This window comes from Halichondria panicea, chromosome 7 (genome assembly GCF_963675165.1).
Source record: "Halichondria panicea chromosome 7, odHalPani1.1, whole genome shotgun sequence".
In the NCBI taxonomy this organism is placed as follows: domain Eukaryota; kingdom Metazoa; phylum Porifera; class Demospongiae; order Suberitida; family Halichondriidae; genus Halichondria; species Halichondria panicea.
In genome coordinates, this window is record NC_087383.1 from 6,625,238 (window position 1) to 6,652,138 (window position 26,901).

Below are 26,901 nucleotides of genomic sequence, written 5' to 3' on the forward strand. Positions count from 1 at the left end.
ATTGATAGTTTCTAGGAGCTGAGTTTGACAGCTATGTCTAGTTCTGAAGCCATGTTGGATGGAGGAGAGAGTGTTTTGATTGGTTAGATGGTCATAATTATGTTAATGTACACACACATTCTAACCTTTCCCCTGGCCCCACCTTAATGTCTCAAGCTGAAGCTAATTAGCTGTTGGCTCCCCCCCCTCATTGGCTGACAAGATGAGCATGCAGCATGAGGAGTGAGGACAGCTAATTACTAATCCTTTGTATAATATAATTATAGTTACGTAATTATAATTATACAATGTATATTATTTTTTATTGCTAGCTATTCATTTCCTGCTTATTAAAACTACAGTAGACTCTCGCTATTCCGAATCTTTGAAGTACGGCCACCTCGATATACCAGCCATTTGGCTTGGTAAGGAATGCTAGCTATATATATATGCATAATTATGTTTACTTAACAAAACTCACCCTAAAGTACGGCCACTCGCTATTCCGTTTATCGGCCAGTGCTGGCTGTTCCAAACAAGGTTTTCATTTATACTATACGATAATACGTGTTTTACGGCCGGATATGACGTTTTAGGTGTGGTTTAGCAAATGAAATTGGATTATACTTCATTATCCTTCATTATCCTCGAGACAAGAACCGCAAAATTAGTTTTTAGGCCGCAGCTATTTCCTGAGCCACCTCGCCAAGCAGCATGGTGACAGTGACGTCCCAAGCGTAACCGGATTAACGAGAGTCTACTGTAATTATAATGTCAATAATAAGTTAATAAAAGAACTACAAAAATAATAGTGCATAATTATAGAAACATCGATTGAAAAAAATTTATTCTTGGTAAAACTCGAAACGTATTATAATTATTACACAATAATTTATTAATTAATGAAGCTACTTACAAACTAAATTGTGAGTAATAAGGTGAGTAGTAATACTATTGAGCAAGCTAGTGTTAACATTCCTGTACAACAATGTCATCTCCACACATGACAGACAGTGACACCTCCTGTACAATAAGAATAGATACAATAGAATAATCACATATACCCAACACAAGACAATAATATATGCATGTGTCTGGTAAGCATTTACATCACTAACACTATAGTCTTGATTCTATACTCACTTGAGTCAAGTGCTGACAGATATCATCAGCTATCTTGTCTTTTATCAGTCCCAGTAACAACTCCAGTAGAGCTTTGTAAGTTGCTGTGTAAGGATTGTGTCTTTTCCAGATAGTCAAGCATTCAGTCATGGCTACTTGAGTTCCATTCTTATGGTACAACTCATTCACATCGGCCTGTTCTGCAGGAGTTAGTCCCATTGCATTCGCATAGATTTTTGACCCGTCGAAATATTCGGCAAGGTAAGAATTATCAGAGTCCCCTATTTCACTATTGAGCTGCTCGTCAGTCAGACTGTATCTGCTCACTAGATCTTGAAGTGTGACTCGATTAGCAGCTGGTCCTATAATTATAGGGCCCATAATTATACTAATAATTATAGCAATCAAAATAATAATTATAAGCGTTTATGTCCTATCACTTCAGTCTCTACCTCACAATGACAATACAATTGCATGGCACATCAATGCAGCTATTTGGAAAAAGTCAGCTTTAGTATAATTATTGAGTGTGTGCTGATGCATAAAAGCTAGCTTTATAAGTCCTTATATCCCGTTGCTATGTTGTTGCCAAGTGCAATATAAAGCATATTGCACTGCTGAAAGTCATATTGCACTGACCGCAAAGTCATATTGCACTGACCTCAAAACGCCCCTCTGGCAATTAGACAGACAATTAAATTAAAATTAAATTAATATGCATGAGAAATAACAAGTATCAAAGTATGTCCAGCCATGCAGGAATGAATGTTCAGCACTGCTGGAGTTTCTTTTTGCAACCATGCAGGTTTTAAAATTGTCCAAGATTCATTTTGTGGAAGATTCTGTGTTCCTAGATCGACCTAGTCCTCGACATCGTGATGCATGTCAATTCTGCTTCACCGTAGCACTAGAAGTGGCTCTTTTTGCTGGGGGCATGAGCTGTTTTGCAGCAGTGTAGAAGCGAGCTTTCTTGGCTTGGTTATGAGGCCGAGCGTAGACCAGCAGCTAATACCATGTATTCACTGAGTAGTGGGGTGGGGCTGTTTCTTTGCAGCAGTAAGTGAGGCGGGACTGTTTTGCAGCACCAGAAGTGGGGTGGGGCTGTTTTGCAGATTTCAGTTGAAACTCCAACAATTTTGTGTCAAGCCATTCGTCGGTCATGCCAATCTTACACGCTGCAGATACTGGCGTCTAGAAGAGAGAAGAGATGGAGCTGTGTCTAGAGTTGTCTCTGTCTTTTTTTGTGCTGTTTATATTGTGTTACTAGGACAGTGTTATGTTGCTATATGCCCTCGGGATATAAACTAGTTATAACACGTGCACTCGGGCTGCATGGCATATATTGCACTCAGCCCTCGGGGCTGGCGCCCTCGTGCTTCAGTGCAATATATTCCATACATCCCTCGTGCCCGTGTTATAACTATAACTTAATGTTTGATAATTAATTTTGCTGCATGCACAGGCAGAATCCAGAAAATCACAGAGAAATAGTGGGTAATGATCGACATTTTTGCATTAAGCTGAGAGAGTATGTAAAAATCAATGATTTTTGTTCAAAAGGATCGATATAATTATAAATAATTGTATGTATCGCAAAAGTCCAAGTCTAAAATTAATGGCTCCATCAGCGGAGCCTTGCAGCTCTACCATGCATGCAATGGTAGCTTTTTATAGTGCAGAGCTAATAACTACTAAGTATAGAGTAGCAAAACTACCTCTGTGGACAAGTTTTGCTATTATGCACTCTTCTGAAAAGGCTGCAATGGCATTCCATATAAATAAAGGCATAACTCGAGAACGAAGCATTATTTTTCACATCCACGAAAAAAACATGGCTATATAGAAACTCTTATCCTTGAACTTCATTGATCCTTGAGCAGCTGAAGCAGACACACACACAGACACACTACCGGTATATACCTTGAATGCCCACTGAGGCAGAAATAATAATAACCCCTAAACCAAATAATAATAACTCCTAAACCTATTATAAACGTGCATTGTTAAAATTAATGTACCACAAGTAATTTTAGTGAGATCTCACCACGGCTTGAGGGTAATTGTCTGACTTCCGTCCTCTCCTCAATAGTTATCAACGTGGCTCCGTCTAATAAATGATATAGGAGGGGAATACAGTCATTCACGAGAATTTGACTATAATTATAACCATGCATGTAATATCAGGTAAACAATAACAGTATAGCAAATCAGTGCATGGGTTGCCACTTTCAGACGCCAAAGGGGATAAGCGGCAAAATGGTAATTTAGTGCTCACCTATTGTGCTTGGACTGGGTGAGGATTCAGACTCATTAGGTTGTTGCGGCAACATGTTTTCACAAAATAACGTAGGAGCAACACCAGCCAAAACCTAATCATGAGACAAAAGTATATTTCAACATAACAAACTTATGAGTCTGGAAACATGATACAATTTTGGTACATAATGCACATAACTTTCAATTAGTTTCCATGACTCACTAGAGGGTTCTTCCCAGAGAAGACACTGAGTGGATCCAGAATCAGTCTCAATGCTCTGCAAGTGCCGTCACCACTGTCCCTCCACACCCTCAGGGCATGCTCTAGACTACCACTGATTCCATGTGTGCTCTTAGCAGCCCTAGAAACAACTGAACAAACAATGTCTGATAGTTCACGATTCTTGCTCCAACAAGATGAAAGAGCTGAGAGCAGTCCATCAGAGACTTTCTCGTCATGTGCTGGGTCACCTTCGTTGCATAGAGCTTGTAGAATATTCTCACCGAGATCAGCGTACACCTCAGATTGGAGCAGCTCACTCACTGGTGCAACTTGTGTGCTGGTTGTGGATTTAACGAATTCCTTCTGACAAGAAATGCTTTTAGCAACAGATTTCATACTAAACAATGGAGCACCAGCGATGTCAGTGGAAGGTAACAACCGTTCGTCCGTGTCTATGTTGGGGCAAAACTCACGAGCAGCTTCAACCACTTTGTTGATAACAGTGGATCGTACATCGAGTACATCTAACGAGACCTTAGGTGCTTGTAGTTGAATAGTGACACTCTTCATCTCCATCACCTCAACACGGACTCTGATTCCATCCTCAGTGACCCAACACACACCAGTCTTCCAGACCGAGCATTGACCTTGCAAGGCAGGATTGTCAGTGTCCACCACTGGAGCAAGACCAAGCGACAGAGACAGTCGAAGGAGAAGAACGTGAAGAAATCGAGGGTTGAAAAAATGGTCATTGTGTGCACAGGCCAGGGACCAGTTGAAACTGTACTGGAAATTAATAGTGGTAGCCATTGGTTCGCTGGAAGCTACCAATCGGATCAGTGCTGGACAGAAGATGAAGCCTCCAGAGACGGACACAGCAGTTGCAGGAAGATGCTTGTCGATAAGACTGAGCACTATTTTGTCTTCAATGGGAACGGCTAGCTCGAGATGAAACAAGTATCCAATGAGCATGTCAATGTTGAAATTGGGGAAGTGTTTAGCGAGATTTGATTTTAGAACAACCCCAGTACTTGTGGAAAGCTCACAATGCTGTGTGAAATCTTCGGGAGCAAAAATGGTGCCATTTACTTCAGCCAAGAGTTTCGATTTGTCAATAACGATAAAGCTCTTTTCTGGAAAGGAAGCATTGCAAAGGAAAAGAATATGACCTTTGTCACTGAGTTGAACACAGATCTCAACAAGTCGTGGAATGCTGGTAGGCACGAAAGAAAGAACTTTTTCATCTTTTCTAGAAACTCGATCCTTCATTTTCCCTTGAACTTCTTCCAGGGTTACAGCAATCTCACCCGAGTACTTGTCAAGAAGGTGGACAAGAAACATATGAGCATTGAGGCTCACAGACAACCGCTCTCGAATGGAAGCACAGCTAGTTCCAACAATATGCCTAAAACTCATCATGCCATCAGAACTTGAAAAGCGACAATCCATTGAAACAAAACCAGCAAGATCAAACATTGGAAACTTTTGAATGGCTCGTACTATAATTTTCTTCTTTTGCTCCGCTTGTGTGCTTGTCACGAGATCAGCATGACTACCTACCACAATGAGTGGTGCTTTGCCCTCCATATTGGCACACTGGTTGGCAACAATTCCCAACCAATAGGAGACGGAGGTTGCTGTGATGGTGTCGTTATTCTGGAGACCGATTACCATGACAAAAACGGGTGGACACGTATCGACTGTATTCTTGATAATGGCAGCATGGCTGCTGTAGTAGACCTCTTGACCAGCAAAGTCATAGACCAACACATCTCCAAAGACACGACTCTTGAATAATTGAGGGATGATGCCGGCTGTTTTCTTGCTCACTCCATCGACTTCTTTAGGAGAGACGAAGATGTTGACTAGAGATGTGAATGCATTTGGCTCGTGTTCCATTGCTTTAATGAGAGTGCTCTTTCCTTCTCCACCATGACCGATAACAAGTATCTTCACTGGGTTTTTCAGGGGATCCTTTGAAAACACGTTACCAAGAGCTTTGCGATGATTGGTATAGACATCTTCGGCAGTAGCTCCATGTTGCAACAAGAGTAGAATGATTTCCTTGTTCTTTGCAAGAAAGAGTGGTGTGTGTCCATCGTCATCTTTGATATTGGGATCACAGCCAACAACGTCATTCAGAAGATATTCCACGATTTCGGTAACCCCATACTGGCAGGCAAGTAGAAGAACATCTGCAATGGATATGCATCAATAATCATTGAGTATAATTATATATAGGGTGCCATTTGTGTCAAAATTAATACAAATTGCACGTACATCATAAATGAATACATATATATATATAAATACAAGTGGTGCATATGATATGCAGGTGCCCCATATGTAAATGCAGCATGTGCATATAGCAAATGAAGTGGTTGCATATACAAATGTAGCACGTACATTTGTATATGTACCTGATATATATAAATGCAGCAGTCGCATATATTATATGCAGCAGTTGCATATAATAATAAATGCAGCAGCGTCATATAATAAATGCAGCAGTCCCATATAATATATGTATATCAGTCACATATAATAAATGCAGCAGTCCCATATAATATATGTAGCAGTCGCAGTTGCATATAATATATGCAGCAGTCGCATATAATAAATGCAGCAGCCTCATATAATATATGTAGCAGTCGCATATATATAAATGCAGCAGTCCCATATAATAATTATATGCAGCAGTCGCATATAATAAATGTAGCAGCCTTATATAATATATGTAGCAGTCGCATATATAAATGCAGCAGTCCCATAATAATATATGTAGCAGTCACATAATTATAATAAATGCAGCAGTCCCATATAATATATGTAGCAGTCGCATATAATAAATGCAGCAGTCCCATATAATATATGTAGCAGTCGCATATAATAAATGCAGCAGCCTCATATAATATATGTAGCAGTCGCATATATAAATGCAGCAGTCGCATATAATAAATGCAGCAGCCTCATATAATATATGTAGCAGTCGCATATATAAATGCAGCAGTCCCATATAATATATGTAGCAGTCACATATAATATATGCAGCAGTCGCATATATATAACATATGCAGCAGTCGCATATAATAAATGCAGTCCCAATAATAAATGTAATGAGTGGGTAATGATCGTCCATAATTGTTAGGATCGATGCCCAAGTCCAAGTCTAAAATTAATGGCTATAGAGCCTAATTGCAGCAGAGCTCTCTTCTCACTCTTGCAGCTATCAATAGCTATAATATATAGCGTTCTATAGTGCATGCAGAGCTAACTACTATAAGTAGCAACACTCAGTCACCATGGACAAGTTTTTCTATGCACTCTTCTCAAAAGGCTGCAATGCATGTCATTGCAAGTAAGCAACACTTAGCATAACTCGAGAACGAATTGCAAATACACTAGAAAACATGACTAGAAGGCCTATAGAAACCCTTACTTGCACTTCATTGATTCTTGAGCAGCTGTAGCAGCTATAGTCGAGTCTACACACAAGACACATAAACACACTACCGTATACCCGTAATACCTCGCTTGAATGCGCATGCGCACCAAGACATAATTATTATATGCGATTGCATTTATTATATGCATAGATTGAAAAGGAAGGGGATTGGAAATGACCAGGCCTCCCTGTGTAAATGGTTGAAACACTCCACGTTATGATTTCGCGCTCGCGATTATTTTTGTTTTGACCGTACTCTGGTTGTATTTCAACTGTTTCTAGCTCTCCTATCCACTAGCGATCACTCAGAGGCTGGGAGGTTACTCTAGAGAAGTAAGTTTACACCACTGACACGCTCTAATTTGTCTAAGTCAGCTGTCTTTACTCTGTTTTTAGTTTTTGTTGAGTATAGCTTGAATTACTCCATGTTAACTTTTCTGTTTCCCTGCTGCGAAGCCTAAACAGCAAAAGACATTGCTTAACTTGGTTATTGTGTATCTAAGTACTATATAGAATGGTTTCATGCCATGGATAAGCTTTACTGTTCATAACCGTTTGCAGTATAGTCCTTCAAACTGCTTTAGTATACTTTTAGACACACCACGGGCCTTGACCTATCACGACTTCATAGTAAGGGCTATTCCTTCTTTTATAGCATTTATTTGTTTAGTGATAGTGGTTGCGTTGCTTAGTCGACCTTTTAGAGCTATATTCTCTTTACTTTTTAGAATATTCAACACTAAAAGTGATCAATTTCACCATTTCTATGTACAACACATTGTATGGCAGCCAACACAGGTATATATAATGAGCATGCTGACTATAAAATAATCCCTTTGTAGTTTTAGCCACGCCCTATAACGCGGAGTGTTTCACACAAAAATTTTCGTTTCCAATCCCCTTCCTTTTCAATCTATATGTTATATGCGACTGCTGCACATAATATTATTATAATTATGGGACTGCTGCATTTATTATATGACGCTGCTGCATTTATTATATGAGGCTGCTGCATATATTATATGAGGCTGCTGCATTTATTATATGCGACTGCTGCATATATTACATGAGGCTGCTGCATTTATTATATGCGACTGCTGCATTTATTATATGCGACACGAGCCATGGAGAGAATCAGAACACAACAATCAGAGAGCCACAAACAGGGCCAGAGGGAGCAGACCTTTCAACATGACAGTTAACCTTTCCCAGCTCAAAATACAGACACCTTTTTTTTTTTAAACTAGTAACCCAGACCCCAGCTATCTTGACACTATATAGAGAGCATCGATGGAACACTAACAGCTGAACAGTTTGAGAGAGAACTCAGAACCCACTAATGTTAGACAATGATCATTAAATTTTATTTTTATTCACACCAAATATAATTCTATATAATATTATCACCATTACCTAGCAACTGACCACTTACAACTAGTAACCCAGACCCCAGCTATCTTGACACTATCATCATTACCTAGCAACTGACCACCCCGGCCCACTAACTAGTAATTTTTTCCCAATTATGTCAATATTGTATGAAGGCACAAAGAGACTAAAGACACTTAATAAGTGTTCTCAATGTTCTCACGGTGACACGGTTCAGTCAGGATCTGCAGAAACTTCTCTGCGAGGTTGTATCGGCAGACGCCCTTTCAGTGAGGATTATAACGGGTCAATAATAGCTAGAAGATCGACCAAAGATTCCAACGTTCGGTCACAAAATTATTGACCGGGCAGAATTATCACGTGGCTTGTGTTCAATAAGCAGGAAATGTCATGAAAAAAACAGATATCACGTGATTGATTGAAATAGCCATTTTTGTGATAAAACCAGTGCATGCATGTATCATGCTAAGCCTCGATTCCAGGCCGCACTACACATCAGGGAAGTGGCCGGTGAAGGAGGCTAGCATATCATGCTACGATAGCTAGCTCTAGCAAACAAGCAAGAGACATGCTACTGTGGCTACTTTAGAGTCAGAATTAAGGACTGCACATTTCAACTTCTTGACTGACCACTTTGTGCTATATGTAGTCTGACATTTGTCACTTCACGTCTATTTGTGCACTAACTAGACTATAAGCCACATAATTATATGATGTTCTATAAAGGTCCAGGACTTGGTCTATAATTATATAATTATGCTAAGAACTTTTCCTCTGGCTCTCCATGTTATAGCTTGATCTCTGAAAAGCATAGATTCCTATTATACCTATAATATAGCTATACTAATTATTATGATCCACATAATTATGATGTTCTATAATTATTATAGTTACTTACAATGTCCAGGAGACTTGTTCTATAATTATATATGCTCAGGAGCTTCTTCCTCTGGCTCTTCATACATGCTCTTTATTAATAGCTTGATATCTGAAAAGTAGATTCCTATATGATCCCAGTCACTGCATGTCCTCTCACTCAATAATTATAAGCGTCGTTGTTTAGCTGCCCTATATAAAACACCCTGAGGTTGTACTACGAAGATATTGGAGCCATTATCAAACGGTCACTACTCTTAGCCTCGTTCCCAGGCCTTTTTTTCTTGCCGTTGTTCATCCATAAATAGAAGGTAGCAAAAAGAATAGCAAAATAAGGCAGCATGCAAAAAAAGAAATTGGGGTACACACTGTTAAAAATGGGGTGTTACGTAGCACACTAATTTTAGTAGGTAAATGTCAGTGGTGTGTTAATGAACACACTCGTGTGTTTGTCGTGCTCAACAACACACTTAGAGTGTAATAGAACACACTTGGGTGACACAACAGAATGGTGTGTTACTGAACACTCTGACATCCATACAGTGGTGTAAAGTAGCACACGATATATAAGATATTAAGAAGGTCTTTTTACTTTTCAGATACCAAAATTAATATTTATGTTCCACTTAGTACAGTTAGATCACCAAGAGTGCTAAGTATGTGCAAGTGAAATAAGAGTTGAAATGCTGCAGTCCCTGCAAATGCGGGAAACAACTTGCTATCACTCTCAAAGGAAGCTTTATACTTTGCAAACCCAGAAATCCAGGTCCTAAAAGTATGGCTATAGTATATAGAAGCCTGCAATGCATGTAGAATCTCTACATGCATGATATACTAGAGCTAAGTGGCTAAGTCCAGACCTTCTGTGTGCGCATGCGCATTGAGGCTAGAAGCACATGTAGTGTGCTTTACTTAAAATCAACAAAAGAAGAACTGGAGAAGAACTCAATTTAGCTCTGTACTAACTGCACTGAGTATTTAGCTTTCCTGAAGAATATACACTACTGCAGCACTTCATGGAGCTTCCAAAGGCCATTCATGTGGTAAGCTGGTGAAATACTATGTGTGATATGATCATATAAATAATATATAGCCTTTCTCACAACTCAGCCCAGAACTTGACCTCATTCTTGACTTGAGCACTGTTTGAGTATAGAAGTGACTATTCTCTGGGACATACTAACTGCTATAAATGTGCAGAAAGTATCCAGGTACGTGGAGTAATAGATATGCTTACCAGACATAATTGTATTTATTATTTAGGACTGACAAGATGAGATACAAGATGACTTCAATCAAAATGTGCTACTGCTGCTGTGCGCTCTTTCGTCAAAAAGGAAACATGTGATGTGCTGTCATTAACAGTAATGTGTTATGTAATAATCCGTATAACATTTAAATAGTCGTTCGTTGTATAATTATAGTCGTTCGTTGTATATATGTTTTTGATTTGTGTTAAATTAATGACTTGTACATTTCGTTGAAATTGCAACAGCATCAAGCTAGAAGTAATCTTACCGTCCTGAAAATAACCAAGTTACGAGGTGCACATGCACTGTATGCATGTGCTAGACAACCATTATTAGTGTGCTTGAAGGCACTGTATGCATGTGCTAGACAACACATTTACCATTATTAGTGTGCTTGAAGGCACTGTATGCATGTGCTAGACAACACATTTACCATTATTAGTGTGCTTGAAGGCACTGTATGCATGTGCTAGACAACACATTTACCATTATTAGTGTGCTTAAAGGCACCTATGCATGTGCTAGATAACACACTTGCCAATGTGTTCAGCAACACACAACAGCTTATGTGTTACAAAACACCTTTAGGGGTGTCAAATTTAAAGTGTCATACCAACATGCCAAAAGTGTGTTCCAGAACACATCATTTTTAACAGTGCAGTTAAGAAAAAGTATAAGGGCTTGGTTTAGGAAATGGCGTGATCCACAAGGATATTTATGAACGTGGGAGATATGTAGCCCACAATCGGGACGTAAGGTATTCTACCACGCATTCAATAATAATAAGACTTGTACTGAGATACTGCATGCCAACAAGCTACTGCATGCAAAGTCAGGGAACTAGCGTGGCCAGCTCTGGTGACAGTATAGCTACCTGCTAGATGATAATGATGACTAAGCTATTAGTTTAGATCTAAGACACAAGAATATAATTATTCTACAGGGTTTTGCATAATCTTTGCAATATCCACAAAAAAGCGTTTTGCGTTGAGCGTTCCTTATATGGTTATCTGTGGTCAACCATAAGTTGTAGATCTAAGTGCATGGCACTACTACTACCAAGAGTTTATGATAGAGGAGAGAGTATCGAACGTAGGCATACACTGTACATCAGATGTATGCGGAGAGTAACGTGACTTCCTGTATCTGTCACAAGCTTGGAATTTGCACACTGACCAATCCAGTGTGGGTGATGTAATCTATCAAGAAAATAGATTACATTACCCACACTTGGATGAGTTGATAGATTACATCACCCACGCTTGGATTGGTCAGTGTGCAAATTCCAAGCTTGTGACAGATACAGGAAGTCACGTTACTCTCCGCATACATCTGATGTACAGTATGCCTACGTTCGATACTCTCTCCTCTATCATAAACTCTTGCTACTACTGTATTCTACAACAGTTGATGGATCAACTTGAAGATTCTCAGCAACACTTTGATAAGATAGTCCAAGCAGCTCTGTCTGATGCACTATTCTCTCCATCTTATATCCCAAATAATGCCTTGATATTTTTTCACAAGAAAAAAGCCATTTTGATTTTGACTGTTGCTTCCCAATCAGACTTGGCATTTCACCACAATATGTATATGACACCACAATGTGTAAACATTAGATATCCTATAAGGAACGCTCTACACCCTCTATTTCAAAGATTCTGCAAAACCCTGTATATATAAACACACAATAATATTATAGACTCTAGCACTGCATACCCACGCTCATTTTCACCCTTCTACCGTCCTTCTACCCTCACACGACTTCCCAATATAATTATACATGCTCTCCTTTTTGCTAACTCTATACCTCTATAAATGATTCCTCCAATTAATACTGTATTTTATTTTATTGAACAGTTTTAATTTTATCTTACCGTAATTATATTCCTCCATTCTTTCCGTGTTTTATTGAACAATTACAGCTAGTATAGAATGTTTTGTGAGCATCAAACATAATTCTATGTGAACTTTGCGAGGGTTGATCAATTCGTAATAATAAAATCGCAAAATATACTAGTAAATACACACGATCCTTACCAGAACGCAATAGTTAGATCGCAAAGGGTCAAATTTTCTGCTGCTTGAGCTTATTATGCCTCGGTGCGCATGTGCAAGCGAGGTATACGGTAGTGTATTTGTGTGTGTGTGTGTGTGTGTGTGTATAGATTGATACAGCTGCTCAAGGATGAATCAAGTGCAAGTAAGAGTTTCTATAATTATAGGCTTCTAGTCATGGATTTTAATTCGTGGATTTGCAAAATAATGCTTCGTTCTCGAGCCAGTTATGCCTAGTTTTGCTTGGAATGCCATTGCAGCCTTTTCAGAAGAGTGAGTAGCGAAACTTTTCCATGGAGTGTTGCTACTCTACTTAGTAGTTACTTAGCTCTGCACTAGAACGCTAGCTATTGTAGCTGCAACAGTGAGAAGAGAGCTGCAAGGCTCTACTGATGCAGCTATTAACCTTGGCTTGAACTTTTGGCATCGATCGTTTTTAACAACAATCATGGCCGATTATTACCCACTCTTTGAGTTTCCCTGTGATTCTGGATTCTGCATGCCTGCATGCAGCAAATTCAATGCAAGATTGTTCATCAAATTTATGTGTGTAAAAACGCTATTAGTAGGAATGTTATGTAGCTTTGGCACCTCTACCGAGGCATCAGCACCCTCGGTGCTTTCATTCGCAAAGGTTTTTCACCAGCAAAATATTCTATAGATTGAACGATTTAGATAAAGAACAGAAAAGGAGAGCCTGTGTAGGCTACTTCGACAGTATACTGCACAAAGCGTACCTTGACGCAGGATATTAATAATACCATGTGAAAGAGCCGCTCAATGTGCATGTGCTGGTACCTACAACGTGCACACACAACGTGCAAACAATTATCACTATATACCGCTACCGTCATAATTTAAAATTTAAAGCTTAAATAATTTTTTAGCTCATTTTGGAGATATAACTTGCAATTGCATATAATTATCCCTTGTGCCCATGTTATAACTATAACATAATAATATAATTATGCTAGAAGTATGCACTGGCTAGATCGACCATAATAGACACTGGGTTAGGCCTCCATATAAATTATACTCTTGCAACACCAGGGCTTCATAGAGGGAGGGGCGCTCCCCCCCTGGCAATTGTATTGAAATATGGGCCATAACGCACTGTGTTACGGCCTGTTACACACCAACCAAACAAAGAGTGTTTTATAACAACAATAATGAGTTCTCTACGAAGCTACTTTAATTAAACTGCTATTCTTCTATATATAATACTCTTTCTGTTCCATACATCCACAATTTCTTCTTCGAAGTCACTATATCTGTATAAGTACAGAGGGCGATTCAGCGACCTTCATTTAGTGAGAAAGGCTTGTGTCGCTCAGGCTATGGCTTTTATCTATAGTGCCATTCAACCTAGGCAATTGGATTTCTGCATTTTTTATGACATTCCACAATACTTAATAACTCTTAAGAATGAATAAAGATGCGATGTACGACAGTCTCTAAACACAACAATTTCGCAGATCCCCCAAGATACGGATAATCGCCGAGCCTCCCATTTTTGAAATGTTGATTTTCTCCCCCCTGTCAATTTTTTTCTGTATGAAGGCCTGAACAATGCTCTTCAAAGTACATCTATACACATGCAGTAAACATGCATGGCTGTTATTTTATCATAATTATAATGGGTGTTTATTCCAGTCCTGTCTTCTTTTCTCTGCTTCTTGACATTCCTCTTAGGCATTTTTTCACATTTTCGAAACGTATAATACTTCTGTACTGAAGAAAGAAAGGGAATCGAACTAAAAAACTAATTTTGCTCTGTGAAACATTGTGAACGTATGATTGGCAGGAAAAGCATGAAAAGCGTAGAAACAAGAAATTCGTCGAGTGCAACTCCAATCCGTTACAACGTCATAAATATTGGCTGAGTCCAAGGTCTCTGGTTTTGAGATCCGAAGGCCTGAGGCTGTAGCATCCCAAGCATATTATAGCAAGGGTGTTATACTAAGGGCATATAACTGATTTAGAATAGTGCTAAGCATTAAGCAAGCTACATTGTAAAAACAAACGTGTTACCGTAACACACGTGTAGCGTGTCACATGTGTGCTAAATTGCTCTACGTATGTCATATCAGCACATTAGTAAGTACATGAGTGCTATTTTAGCCCACTGGTACCACTTTAACCCATGTGTATGTGTGTTACACATGTGCTAATTGACCCAACGTGTGTTATATAAGCATAGTAGTAAACTACATGTGTGCTATTTCAGCACTGGTATTACAGCAATAGAATGTGGTATATTACGGTTTATAATCAAGTGTAGTGATAATTGTAGTGATATTTGAGCCATTTCTGAGAGTGAGTAGCATCACTAACTTGATTAGTAAATGATTATGGCATGTGAGCACTGATCTAAGTCAACATAGGATCATATCTAATTATAGATATCTTGCTGACAGGTGGTACAGTCTTTATCCTTCATAAAAGAGCAAGAGAAGACCATTGAGTTCTCATTTATAAAGTATTTTGTTTGTTGGCTGTTTTAAATCTTTTTTTAGCTTTTCTATATAAAGCCCAGTGCAGAAGTTGCTCCGCGCATGCGCAGTTTCTAGTTGCTATAGCTCCTTCGCAGCTGGATTCTAGAACAAAAGCAGAAGAGTCAAAAGCAGTCTAAAGGATACCACCAAGGACCAAGAGTTGTTTAAAAGCTGAAAGAGCTGAAAGAGCTGAAAGAGCTGAAAGAGGATGGTGTCAAAGCAAGTGGTGAGTTTCTCCAGACAGTTGTTCTGGCTAGCTGTACACAACAGTACAAAAATAATAATACCTATATTTATACTTCGCAGCTGCAGCTTGTAGCCTATACTACTAAGATACTACTAGGAGACTACACTATAGAGTGTCTAAAATAAGGAGGGACCAGGAGTTATTTAAAAGCTGAAAGAGGATTGTTTCATGACCAGACTCGACTGGAGTAAAGCAAGTGTTTTTCTAGGTGAGTTTCTCCAGGCAGTTGTTCTGGCTATAGCTGTTGACTGAAAATGATAATACCTACCTGTTTGTATTAATGGCAGGCATTGACGGAAAAAGGCTATGGTATGACTTTGACGAGCTGTATATAGTTCCAACCCAGTGGACAGGCTTCAGCACCTTGTTCATGTTCACACCCAACTGTACTTCGGCACTCAACTTGATATGGTAAATCATTCTATTTGTACTATAAAATTAGCAACCCATTCCATAGCAGTGCATATATCCGTTCCACGTGGCTATAATAAAATTAATTGTACAGCTCCAATGGTAGAACTATATTATACTTGCCAGCATTCCCTTTTGAATACGTTTGCTTAGCTGATTAGTTAGCATGTGTGTGTGAGCGACCATAACCAACCAACAAGCTCTAATGTATGCTGCTGCTGCTGATACACATTGGGTACAGATATATAATAGATAGATCACAATTAGTCTTGGCTCTAACAGTAATATTCGAGGCAACCAGGTCACTGTAGCGTTGTTAGCTGCACCCTATTCTAAGAACTATAAACACTCTTTTAGAATATTCTAACAATTGTATAGCCTCGATTGCATGCCGCGCGTTGTAATTCTAACCTAAGTGCCAGAAAATATGTACCGTGTGAGGTGCAAAATTTTGTGTTTTTCGAGGCCAAGTAAAAACTGCACCCACTGGTATTTCATTCTTGGTATGTGGTTTCCTGTCATTGAAACATTACAACTGCGAGCATCTATTCTGAGGGCTCTAGAGCCAAATAGCACTCGCGAAATGTTCTCGCTATACATGTGCGGTACTCGGTGCTCAAATTGAGCAAAGCAAAAATTGGGACTTGCCCCTTTATTGTAGGTAGTAGGGAGACACTGTGTGTAATTATCGTGTGCCTTTTATTTAAACAAAAGGTGGTGCGTATGTTTTGATAGCCCATAATTATGACATAAACAACAATTGGAGTGGCATAGGCATCACATCAATATACGTATGGTGCATGGTCTTCATTTGTCTTCATTTCGATCCTTTGTAGGCATGGCTCCATCCTGAAATTTCATCACCGAAGACGATTGCCAAGAAGGCCGTACCTGCCTCTGTTGTAGCTTCTAACACTTTATAACGAAGAAGCAGACAATGGTACTATTAATTTGCTGCAACAATACTCTGTACTCATGCAGGACATACTTTATGTTCCTGTACATTTTCAATCACTTTTTCTGCTGTTTCATCGAGTGTACGTATAATTTAATTGCACCTCCATTTATCTTTTCACAGTCACATGCCAACAACGTCACTATTAATAATTTATTGCATGCTACATACGTGCTGGTTTAACACAAAAATCAATGACACGGGTGCTGTTTTAACATTGATATCAAGTAACACGTATGTATAGTGTGCTATTTTAGGAGACATTCGAACGACACGCTACCACGGGTTAAAATAACACGTTTGTTTTTACAGTGTAGGCTATAATTATTAACACATTTAAAGAAGACTCTGAAACCAAGAGTTTCTACAAGCCTCCTCAAGCAACGTTAAAGCTTTGCTCTGGCTAGTCTACATAAAAAAACTCACATTGAAGGCATGCAGTTTCGTTTTTTTTCTCTTCAGGGGAGGCCAGTGAAGGAGGCTATAACGTATCCTCGAGAAAATACGCCCAGCAGGAAGTCTAGGCTTATTAGAGTCCTAACTGGGCGTTTAATCGCGAACGGCGAGTTTTCATTCGAATATACGCCCACCCGCGGCCTCAAATCGAGGTTTACACTTCGCTCTATAACAAATCTTATTGTATTTTAATTTTAATACATAGTATGAACATTTTATTGACAACAATGTTATAAACTAATGCATGAATAATAATTATGATTAAAGCATGACAAGAGAATGAACATGAAGAAGTGAACTCTGACTCTATTCAATGCTTGTCGATGTCAGATGTAGCAGAAACTTCCCAAAGGATATGGTAGGACATATACTCCTATACAGAGTATATAGCTATCAGGTACTTCGTTTTAAAAAACCAAGGCAAGGTAACTTGCAAAATTAGCCTGCATGTGTGATAACTTTCTTGGACTTTGTGTTTTCCTTTCACACACACACACACACACACACACACACACACACTCACACATCAGCGTATATACCTCGCTGTGCAAGCACACAGAGGCATCATAACTCAGTACAATGAATACTACGCTATAATTATATGCCTCAGGTGTGGATACGCAGCGAGGTATACAGTAGTGTGTTTGAGCGTGTGTCTGTGTAGAGTGATATATACAACTGCTCAATAAGTGTATAAGAATAAGAGGCTTCTAGACAGACTAAGTCATATTCAGTGGATTTACAAAAATTAATAATGCTTCGACTAGTTTTGCTTAGTAATACATTGAAGGCTATGAATGATCTACGCCGTTCTTCTGTTCTGCTTTTCTCTGATTTGTCATGCCTAAAATTCACTGAATTTTATTGCAGACTGCAGACTCTAGCGTAGCAAACTTCGTTGAGTATAATTACATCTTCTTATTATATAGCTCTGCATTAGAACGCTATAGCGTTCTATATAGCTGCAAGAGTCATTATTGAATTTGCTGAGTGACATCAAACTTTCAGCATCCTTTTTAGCAACAATTAATCATTTCTCAACTATTTTTTCACAGCATGTGTATAATTATGCCTCGAGGCGTAGCCGCACGAGGGATACGGTAAAGCTGACTGTGTGTGTGTCTGTTCCAGCTGCAACTGCTCAACGGTTACTTGTAATTCAACAAAAACAATAGGCTTCTAGTCACGTTCTCATGGATTTTGATTCGTGGATTAGCAAACATTCTCGAGTTATGGCTAGTTTGACTCACATTGAAGGCTGTTGCAGTCTCTTCAGGAATCTTTCATAGCATCATCTGTTTGCACAAACTTTCTATTCGAGTTAGCATTGCACTAAAGCGCTAGCTTTTTGTTAGCTATACAAGAGTAAGAAAGAGCTGCTAAAGAAGCTAGCTATTTTAGTGATCATTATGGAACTTGCAGACACACCCCTTCTTCCTGGATGTAATGTGCACGCTCAATACCACGTGTAAGAGAATCCATTTTGAACGACAGATCCTGGCAGAATCAATTTCTTTTTTGTTGAGGTCCTGGTAAGCCACAAACCAACCTTTTCTGATAACTCTTTTTAGACTGCTTGTTATAGATAATAATTATTATTACTTTCTGTGATTGATTTCTGTCTTTCACAGACTACTGACTATGCCTTTGACAAAGGTTTTCTCCCATTGTTTGGCTGCAGGCAATTTAAGACGATCACTATGCACTTTCTTGTGAAACAATCAAAACACATTGCAAATTACTTATCTCTTCTATAACACTCTAGTAATACTTTTGAGCGAAAGCAAAAACATGGCGAGAGGCATTAGCAAGTGCACGCTTGCAACACTTGTTGTAACTGTATACATGTGTGTATAATAGGCTGCTAGTACAATATGGCTTCATTGGCGTTGGCGCTGCATTATCACCCGTGGTGTTCAGCACATGCACATAATTATAGAATGGGCAATACCAGCGAACAAAAATTCATCCAATGTGGGGCTCAAGCCCATGATCCTCAGATTAAGAGTCTGATGCTCTACCGACTGAACTTGTCTTAGTAGCAGATCCAGGAAAAAGAAAAGGGGGATTTCAAATTCACGAGCGCGCAGTACAAACATTTTTGGGAGTTACGCCCACTTCCGGTCACACGTTGTGCAGTAAGACTATAGGGAAATCCCATGCATTCTCAGCCAGGGTACACTGTAAAAACTAGTGGGTCATTGTAACATACTAGTGGGTCATTTAAACTCATGAGCAGTGGGTCACACACGGGTCATATCCACAAAAGTGGGTTAAATAGTGATCCAATGGATGGTTATGTCGATTTTGACCCACTTTAAACGAAATAACCCGTATGTTAACTGAAGATGGGTAAGTTAAACCCAGTATACAAGAGTCATATTAACCTTCTCAGTGAGTTCATAATTATTACTCAGTATTGTGAGTCTAAATTACCCACCCTAAAATAATTCCCCAGTCTATAAATTATCTATAATTATTTATAATCATGCATTTAGAGGCACTTATACAAACATGTCAGATGCACAAAGAAGAGTTGAAGACACTTTTTTTAAGAGGTAAGATACAGAATTTACTAGAACAGTATGCGGAGCACTACTTAACAACTACACTACTCTACACAGATAGACCTTTACTACGGTACTGAATGCTAAGGAAACCAACCAAAGACAGGTTGAGTGCTGCTGAGATAAAAACTTTTAAAGGAAGACTCGGCAACCCTCGACCTCATCGTACTCTAAAAACCAGGTGATCCTATGCTCATGAATTGATTCAAAGATGTTAAATGTTATTTTTGTAGGGGGTTGACAGAAGAGAGCAATAATAAGTGACTAGATCTGAAAGTGAGTATATTAAATTAAAAGTGATTTACCCTCAAAAAGCTATTGTTTTATTGTATAGAAACCTTCTGGAGACATCCTCTGGATTGCTTGCAGTTACGAAGTAAGTATGCAAAGTGCTATAGTTGTTGTAAAAATAACTGCTAATTCCACATCTCTAGGAGGAATGTCCCGGTTTGCTGGGCGTAGGAGAGAATTCCAAGGAGAACAATTACTTGAACAATTGCTGGTGACATTCCAACGTTGTATAATTGATTTACTATGTGCACTAAATGCTAATGCTGATTGTGTGCTGTTGATTATGTATTAACAAATTTTCAAAGGTCAAAACAATCATACCTATGGGTAATTATGACTCACTTTATTGTTACTTTTAACCCAATCAATATGGTAACCCATTGGTTAATTTAACACATTGGCAAAACAACCCATGAGTAGTGTGGGTCATTTGGTGAGACATTCAAATGACCCGCAACCGCGAGTCACTTTAACCCATTAGTTTTTACAGTGTATAAGTCCCATAATAGACCGGCCTGCGTAGAGCTATAGCTAGCTGCTATGAACAGTCAACTAACTACCTTAATATACGCGAACCCATTTGATACATCAAAACAACAGGTACAATAAATACAAAAAGCTAGGTAGTATAGTTACATGCAATAAAGCCAGCTAGCATTATAATTATAGTGCAAAGCTATAAAATTATCTACTTTAAGTAGAGAGCAACACTCCATGGACGAGTTTTGCTACTCTCTCTTCTGAAAGGCTGCGATGGCATTCCAAGTAAATAAACCTATCTATAACTGCAAATCCGCAAAATTGCAATAAAAAAAACGCTACTATAGAAGCCTATATATTATTAGCCTCGATCCCAGGCCCATCCGTCTCCAATTGAACGCTAGGTCGCCTCCTCGGCCTGGTATTGATTGTATCTGGGCGTGACCGGAAACTGGTAAGTATCAAGAGGAATGCTATGTACTGTAACATCTTCAGTTCATCACAGTTGGCTAAAAATACAGTGATATAATGACACTAGAAATTAATACTGTTATCTGCAGAGTGTACTGCACAGCAGTACTGCGTCCATAATAAATGCAGATGTTTAGAAGCGAAGATCTCAAACAAGAGCTTCCAGAAAGACTTAATAAATACTGCGTTGGATATGCCTGCTAAGCCTTCAGGTGGCATAACAAAGATTGTGTGTTCACAGTGCATCAAGAGACAGTAGAATCCTGACGTCACTGGTCAGGATAGCAACCACAAGTGTTGAAAGAGCCATTCCACGTCAGTAGTTTTAGTGCAGGTATATAGTTCTATAAGATCGGCCCCTTGGGAAGGACACGAGTGGCACTGGGGTATCCTCTTTCAATGAGTTCACACCCATCAGCTAGGAAGAGTACAACGGGGGTTGGAGGGGAAGGTTCCATTTTGCTCCTGTATACTAATAAGTAGAACTTAAATTCACCATTCCACTATACATTTTGTAATTCACAGTGATGGTCCACACAAAACTAGCCTCGATCCCAGGCCGCACTTCCTTGAAGGCCGGTGAAGGAGGCTAACACAACACCAGTGCCAGTACCGTAATGTCATATCTTGATCCAGATACCAAGGATTGGGCTATAGGCTATAGTGTACAATTTCCAATGATGAAATGGTATTATTGATTTATATCGCTCACTTTGACAATACATCCCAGGCCCAGCCACTTGTAGACACCCCTGAGCATAGTATACAAGAGATCGATGGCCGGAGTCTGAGGATAGACTCTACCAAGTGTATCTGGCAATCAATGGTCTAATCAAGCGCTTGTATTAAATTGTGTAGTCGAGTCAATCAAAGGTAGCCACTGATAGCAGAAACTTGAGAACATAGGTCTGTTTTTTCACAAGAGTGATGATCCTTCTTCCTTCGCACAAGACAGCTCCTCACACTCTATAGCTAAGCCTATATCTATGACAAACTAAACTTGCTAAAGAATATACCTATGACACGGAGTTCTTTGTGATTTAACGGTGATTTACGGAGTAAGTATGCTTACATACACTATTAGTGTTTCTATTCGCTCCACCTTGCTCAGGTATTTGCTCTTTTTGAGCGAATACCTGAGCAAACAGCAACCACAGCACATGCATGCCCAGATACACGCCCAGATACAATCAATACCAGGCCGAGGAGGCGACCTAGTATTCAATTGGAGACGGATTGGCCTGGGATCGAGGCTAATATAAATTATTATAGAAACTCTTGTTTGCACTTCATTGATCCTTGAGCAGCTGTAGCAGTCTATATATACAAACACAGACTATACCATAATTATACCTGTCAGAGCACAGTGGCGTTTCTAGGAAATGCAGCTAGTAAGGAGGGTGCAAGCTGAGAGCGAGCGCAAACAAATGTTTGATTGCTACTATAATAATTACATGCATGTATACAGGCTAGATACACTTGAATAACTCTTTGATCATCAGAACGTTCATCCTCTTTATATAATTAATAATTATTATAGCTACCATCACATGGGTTTCCGTATACACTCATGTTTTAATTGTTATACACTAACAAGTTACTATAATAACGATGCAAAACAGTGACCAGTGCAGGCCCTATACCTCTTATCAAGGAATCGAGGCATATACTGTAGGTTAGCAAGGTGTTCAATAATACCGAGAAATGTACAACCTACTTAATTGTTAGTATTTGACAACCCAGTACAGCATAATTATGCACAAAATAATAATTATTGTATTACTATACTAACTAATTACCATTGACAGCCACATTGCATTTCATGATGAGGAACTTTATGATGTCCAGGTGCCCCTCTCTGACTGCCAGTCCCAGTGGAGTTAGTCCATCCCTGGTCACAGCTCCTATAGTGGTGAGTATAATTATGTCAGGAATTAGCCTTGAATCCAGGCCGATTAAAATATGGCCTGCATGGCCATGGTATATATTACATGTGCAATCATTATAGGTGTTGCCCGTCCACGCCAATGTACTATCGTATAGCGCGAAATTTTCGAGGGGCTTAATTTTCGCGGATTTCGTGGGTTAGTAATCCTACACAAAAATTAAGTCCACGAAAATGTTTCTATTGAGAAGGTTTATTTGCACATTATAGTCTGAAACTATAGAAGAGGCTCTTATCTACAGTAGACTCTCGCTATTCCGGCTCTCTGAAGTACGGCCACCTCGATATACCGGCCATTTGGCTTGGCACGGAATGCTAGCTATAATATTATATTTACTGCACAAAACTCACCCTGAAGTACGGCCACTCCCTATTCCGTTTACCGGCCAGTGCTGGCTGTCCCAAACAAGGTTCAATGTAATTTTATACGAATATTACGGCCGGATATGGCGTTATGGGTGTGGTTTAGCAAATAAAATTGGATTACATTTAAATAGAGAACAGAATGATTCCTTATCCTACATTATCCCTTAGACAAGAACCGCAAAAGTAGTCATTAGATTCGAGGTAAGGTCGTTTTTAAGCCGCGGCTATTTCCTGAGCTACAGCCACCTCGCTATTCCGGCCAAGCTGCATGGTCCCAAGGGTGATCAGATTAACAAGAGTCTACTGTATACCTCTATAATGGTCGTATGGTTGGGATGTTTGAACTTGGTTTCTGTACAGACCATGGGAAATCTTTGAATTTGTGTTTCCAACTTAACTACGACCATGCATACGACCATTGTAGAGGTAGCCTCTTCTAACTTCAGAATGGTGTGCAAGCCTTCTCGACAATGGAATAGAGCTAGGGCATAAGCCACGGAGACAAAATATTTGAACTTAGTAAACGAACTATTATTATAGTTCACGGTATTATTATAGTGCACGCTTGCAACACTTGTTGTAACTGTATACATGTGTGTAATAGTCTGCTAGTACAATATAGCTTCATTGGTATTGGCGCTGCAGTGGTGTTCAGCACATGCACATATAGAAGGGGCAATACCAGCGAACAAAAATTCATCCAATGTGGGGCTCAAACCCATGATCCTCAGATTAAGAGTCTGATGCTCTATACCGACTGAACTTGACTTAGTAGCAGATCCAAGAAAAAGAAAAGGGGGATTTCAAATTAACGAGCGCGCAGTACAAACATTTTTTTGGGAGTTACGCCCACTTCCGGTCACACGTTGTGTAAGACTATAGGGAAATCCCATGCAAACTCATTTGATACATCAAAACAACAGGTACAACTAATACAAAAAGCTAGGTAGTATAGTTGCATGCAATAAAGCCAGCTAGCATTATAATTATAGTGCAGAGCTATATGAAATTATCTACTAAGTAGAGTAGCAACACTCCATGGACGAGTTTTGCTACTCACTCTTCTGAAAGGCTGCGATGGATTTCCAAGTAAATAAACCTATAATTATAGCTATAACTGCAAATCCGCAAATTGCAATCCAAAAAACGATACTATAGAAGCCTATATATAATTATTATAGAAACTCTTGTTTGCACTTCATTGATCCTTGAGCAGCTGTAGCAGTCTATACACACATGCACACAGTATACCATAATAATTATACCTCTCTGAGCACAGTGGTGTTTCTAGGAAATGCAGCTAGTAAGGAGGGTGCTGAGAGTGAGCGCAAAAAAAAATTTTGATTGCTACTCTAATAATTACATGCATGTATACAGGCTAGATACACTTGAATAACTCTTTGATCAACAGAACGTCCATCCTCTTTATAATTAATAATTATTATAGCTACCATCACATGGGTTTCCGTATATACACTCATGTTTTAATTGTTATACACTAACAAGTTACTATAATAACGATGCAAAACAGTGACCAGTGCAGGCCCTATACCAGTACGGCCACTCACTATTCCGTTTACCGGTCAGTGCTGGCTGTCCCAAACAAGGTTCAATGTAATTTTATACGTATATTACGGCCGGATATGACGTTTTGGGTGTGGTTTAGCAAATAAAATTGGATTACACTTAAATAGAGAACAGAATGATTCATTATCCTACATTATCCTCGAGACAAGAACCGCAAAAGTAGTAATCCAATTTTATTTGTTAAACCACACCTAAAACGTCATATCCGCCGTAATATACGTATAAATTACATTGAAAACCTTGTTTGGGACAGCCAGCACTGGCCGGTAAACGGAATAGCGAGTGGCCGTTCTTCAGGGTGAGTTTTGTGCAGTAAACATATTATAGCTAGCATTCCGTGTCAAGCCAAATGGCCGGTATATCGAGGTGGCCGTACTTCAGAGAGCCGGAATAGCGAGAGTCTACTGTACACAGCAGAACAAAATTACAGTGTGTTATTATAGCGTATAGCATATCAAATTGCTTAACTGTATATATGCATAGAAAGGTCAACACAATGAGCTATTCCCTATAATTATGGCAGTAGTCTATGGCCTACAAGTTACTATACACCCTAGAAGTGCTAACCCTCGACTGTTGACAGGAGAATAGAGTGTTCAGTTTTACAATAATAAAGAGACTGGTAAAGGATCACTTTAGCTGCATGTAGATCTACCTCGAATAAAGGTCGCGTGTGGAGCTCATGCAAGTTCAAGCTATTCCGCAAAAATTAAATGCGCAAAAACTATTCTAACCTTCATTTCGCGAAATTTCATTAATATACACTCATAAACTATACCCACTATACGGTATGAAGAGCAAGCCACAAGTATTGTTTAGTGTTAAGTGCCATCAACACGCAGGAACATTTCACCCATATAATAAGGTGTCACACAAAGAGAAACTACATTTGCCCACAAGCATGCTACTAATAATTATACGTAAGAGCAAGCCACAAGTATTGTTACATGCAGAGGTATAAATAACAGTCGGTCGCAATTAGCTGACTATGTGATAGTGTCCTAGCATGCACAGAGTGAAAGTCAAAGGTCATATAGTTATGATGAACATATGCGCACTCATAATTATATCAGCTATGTTGTTCATTGTAAGAACAGGCCTAGCTATGTAGCTATGTAGCAGAGTGACAAACCGACTAATGGTAAGCTCTAACTAAACCCTAGCCTCGGTCCCAGGCCAATTTTTTTTAATAGAACGAAGTTGAAAAATACGGCCTGGTATTGATTGTATCTGGGCGTGACAGGAACCGGAACCGGAAACCAAAGCAGAGATTCTTCACACTTTGTTTCCTGTCATATTTCCCCGTATAAGTTTAACCCTTTCCCTGCTTTAATTAAAAGTGAATATTTGCATATTTTGTTTAAAAAATTTATAACTCATGAACCGTATATTAAAAACACTTGTAACAAAGTTCCACAGGTAGAACCGGACCTGTCGCATCCATGGACTCATCATCATTGCCTAGCAACCAACCACCATCCCACAAATAACAATTGTTAACAAAAATTCACAATTATATACACAAACAATATTGTATGACGTTACGAAGTGACTGAACATAATATGATATAAGTGTTCAGAATGTTCTCACGGTGACATGGCTCACTCAGGACTCAATCAGGATCTGCAGAAACTTGTATTTGAGGTTCTATCGGCAGACGCCCTTTTCCCGGGAAATATTTTCTTCACCTACACACAGGTTTACAAGTTCAATGGTGGCTCATGATGTCCACTGTTGTACTAACTAGCCTAAACAAACCTATAGTGAAGCTATCAAGACTACAAATGCTACTCTATAGTGACTTACCAGGTTCAGGAAGATGGTCCACCTCAAGTGCGTCTTCCTCAGGATTCTCAGGCTCTTTCTTTTTAGTTTGACCTCTGAAAGGAAGCTTCCTACCTAGCTATGATCTCAGTCACTGTCTTCTCACTCTACAAGGCCATAAGCATCGATATTCTCCCTCTCTAGCTTCTCTAGAACCTCCCTGAGGTTGTACTACGAAGATCTTGTAGCAATTATAAAACGGTCACT

The 26,901-nt window shown here is 39.2% G+C and overlaps 2 protein-coding genes and 3 long non-coding RNA genes across 4 annotated transcripts; 3 read left to right on the forward strand and 2 right to left on the reverse strand.

The window, feature by feature from the left end:
• The window catches only part of LOC135338503 (uncharacterized), a 65,646-nt gene that overhangs the window by 15,192 nt on the left and 23,553 nt on the right, over positions 1 to 26,901 (reverse strand).
• LOC135338922 (uncharacterized) lies at positions 771 to 5,791 on the reverse strand (the record flags this gene model as incomplete). The annotated part of the gene is made up of 5 exons (XM_064535015.1): positions 771 to 1,002; positions 1,123 to 1,463; positions 3,146 to 3,208; positions 3,377 to 3,470; positions 3,581 to 5,791. Coding segments are annotated over 5 exons (2,763 nt in total), but the record flags the coding sequence as incomplete, so codon positions are not given.
• On the forward strand, positions 9,682 to 10,776 carry LOC135338543 (uncharacterized). The gene is made up of 3 exons (XR_010395542.1): positions 9,682 to 10,333; positions 10,401 to 10,501; positions 10,554 to 10,776. It is a non-coding gene; the product is annotated as an uncharacterized LOC135338543 (long non-coding RNA).
• Positions 14,713 to 16,874, forward strand: LOC135338558 (uncharacterized). Its single transcript, XR_010395570.1, has 4 exons — positions 14,713 to 15,319; positions 15,400 to 15,548; positions 15,628 to 15,751; positions 16,588 to 16,874. It is a non-coding gene; the product is annotated as an uncharacterized LOC135338558 (long non-coding RNA).
• LOC135338611 (uncharacterized) lies at positions 19,324 to 20,506 on the forward strand. The gene is made up of 5 exons (XR_010395646.1): positions 19,324 to 19,720; positions 19,787 to 19,910; positions 19,963 to 20,005; positions 20,064 to 20,105; positions 20,164 to 20,506. It is a non-coding gene; the product is annotated as an uncharacterized LOC135338611 (long non-coding RNA).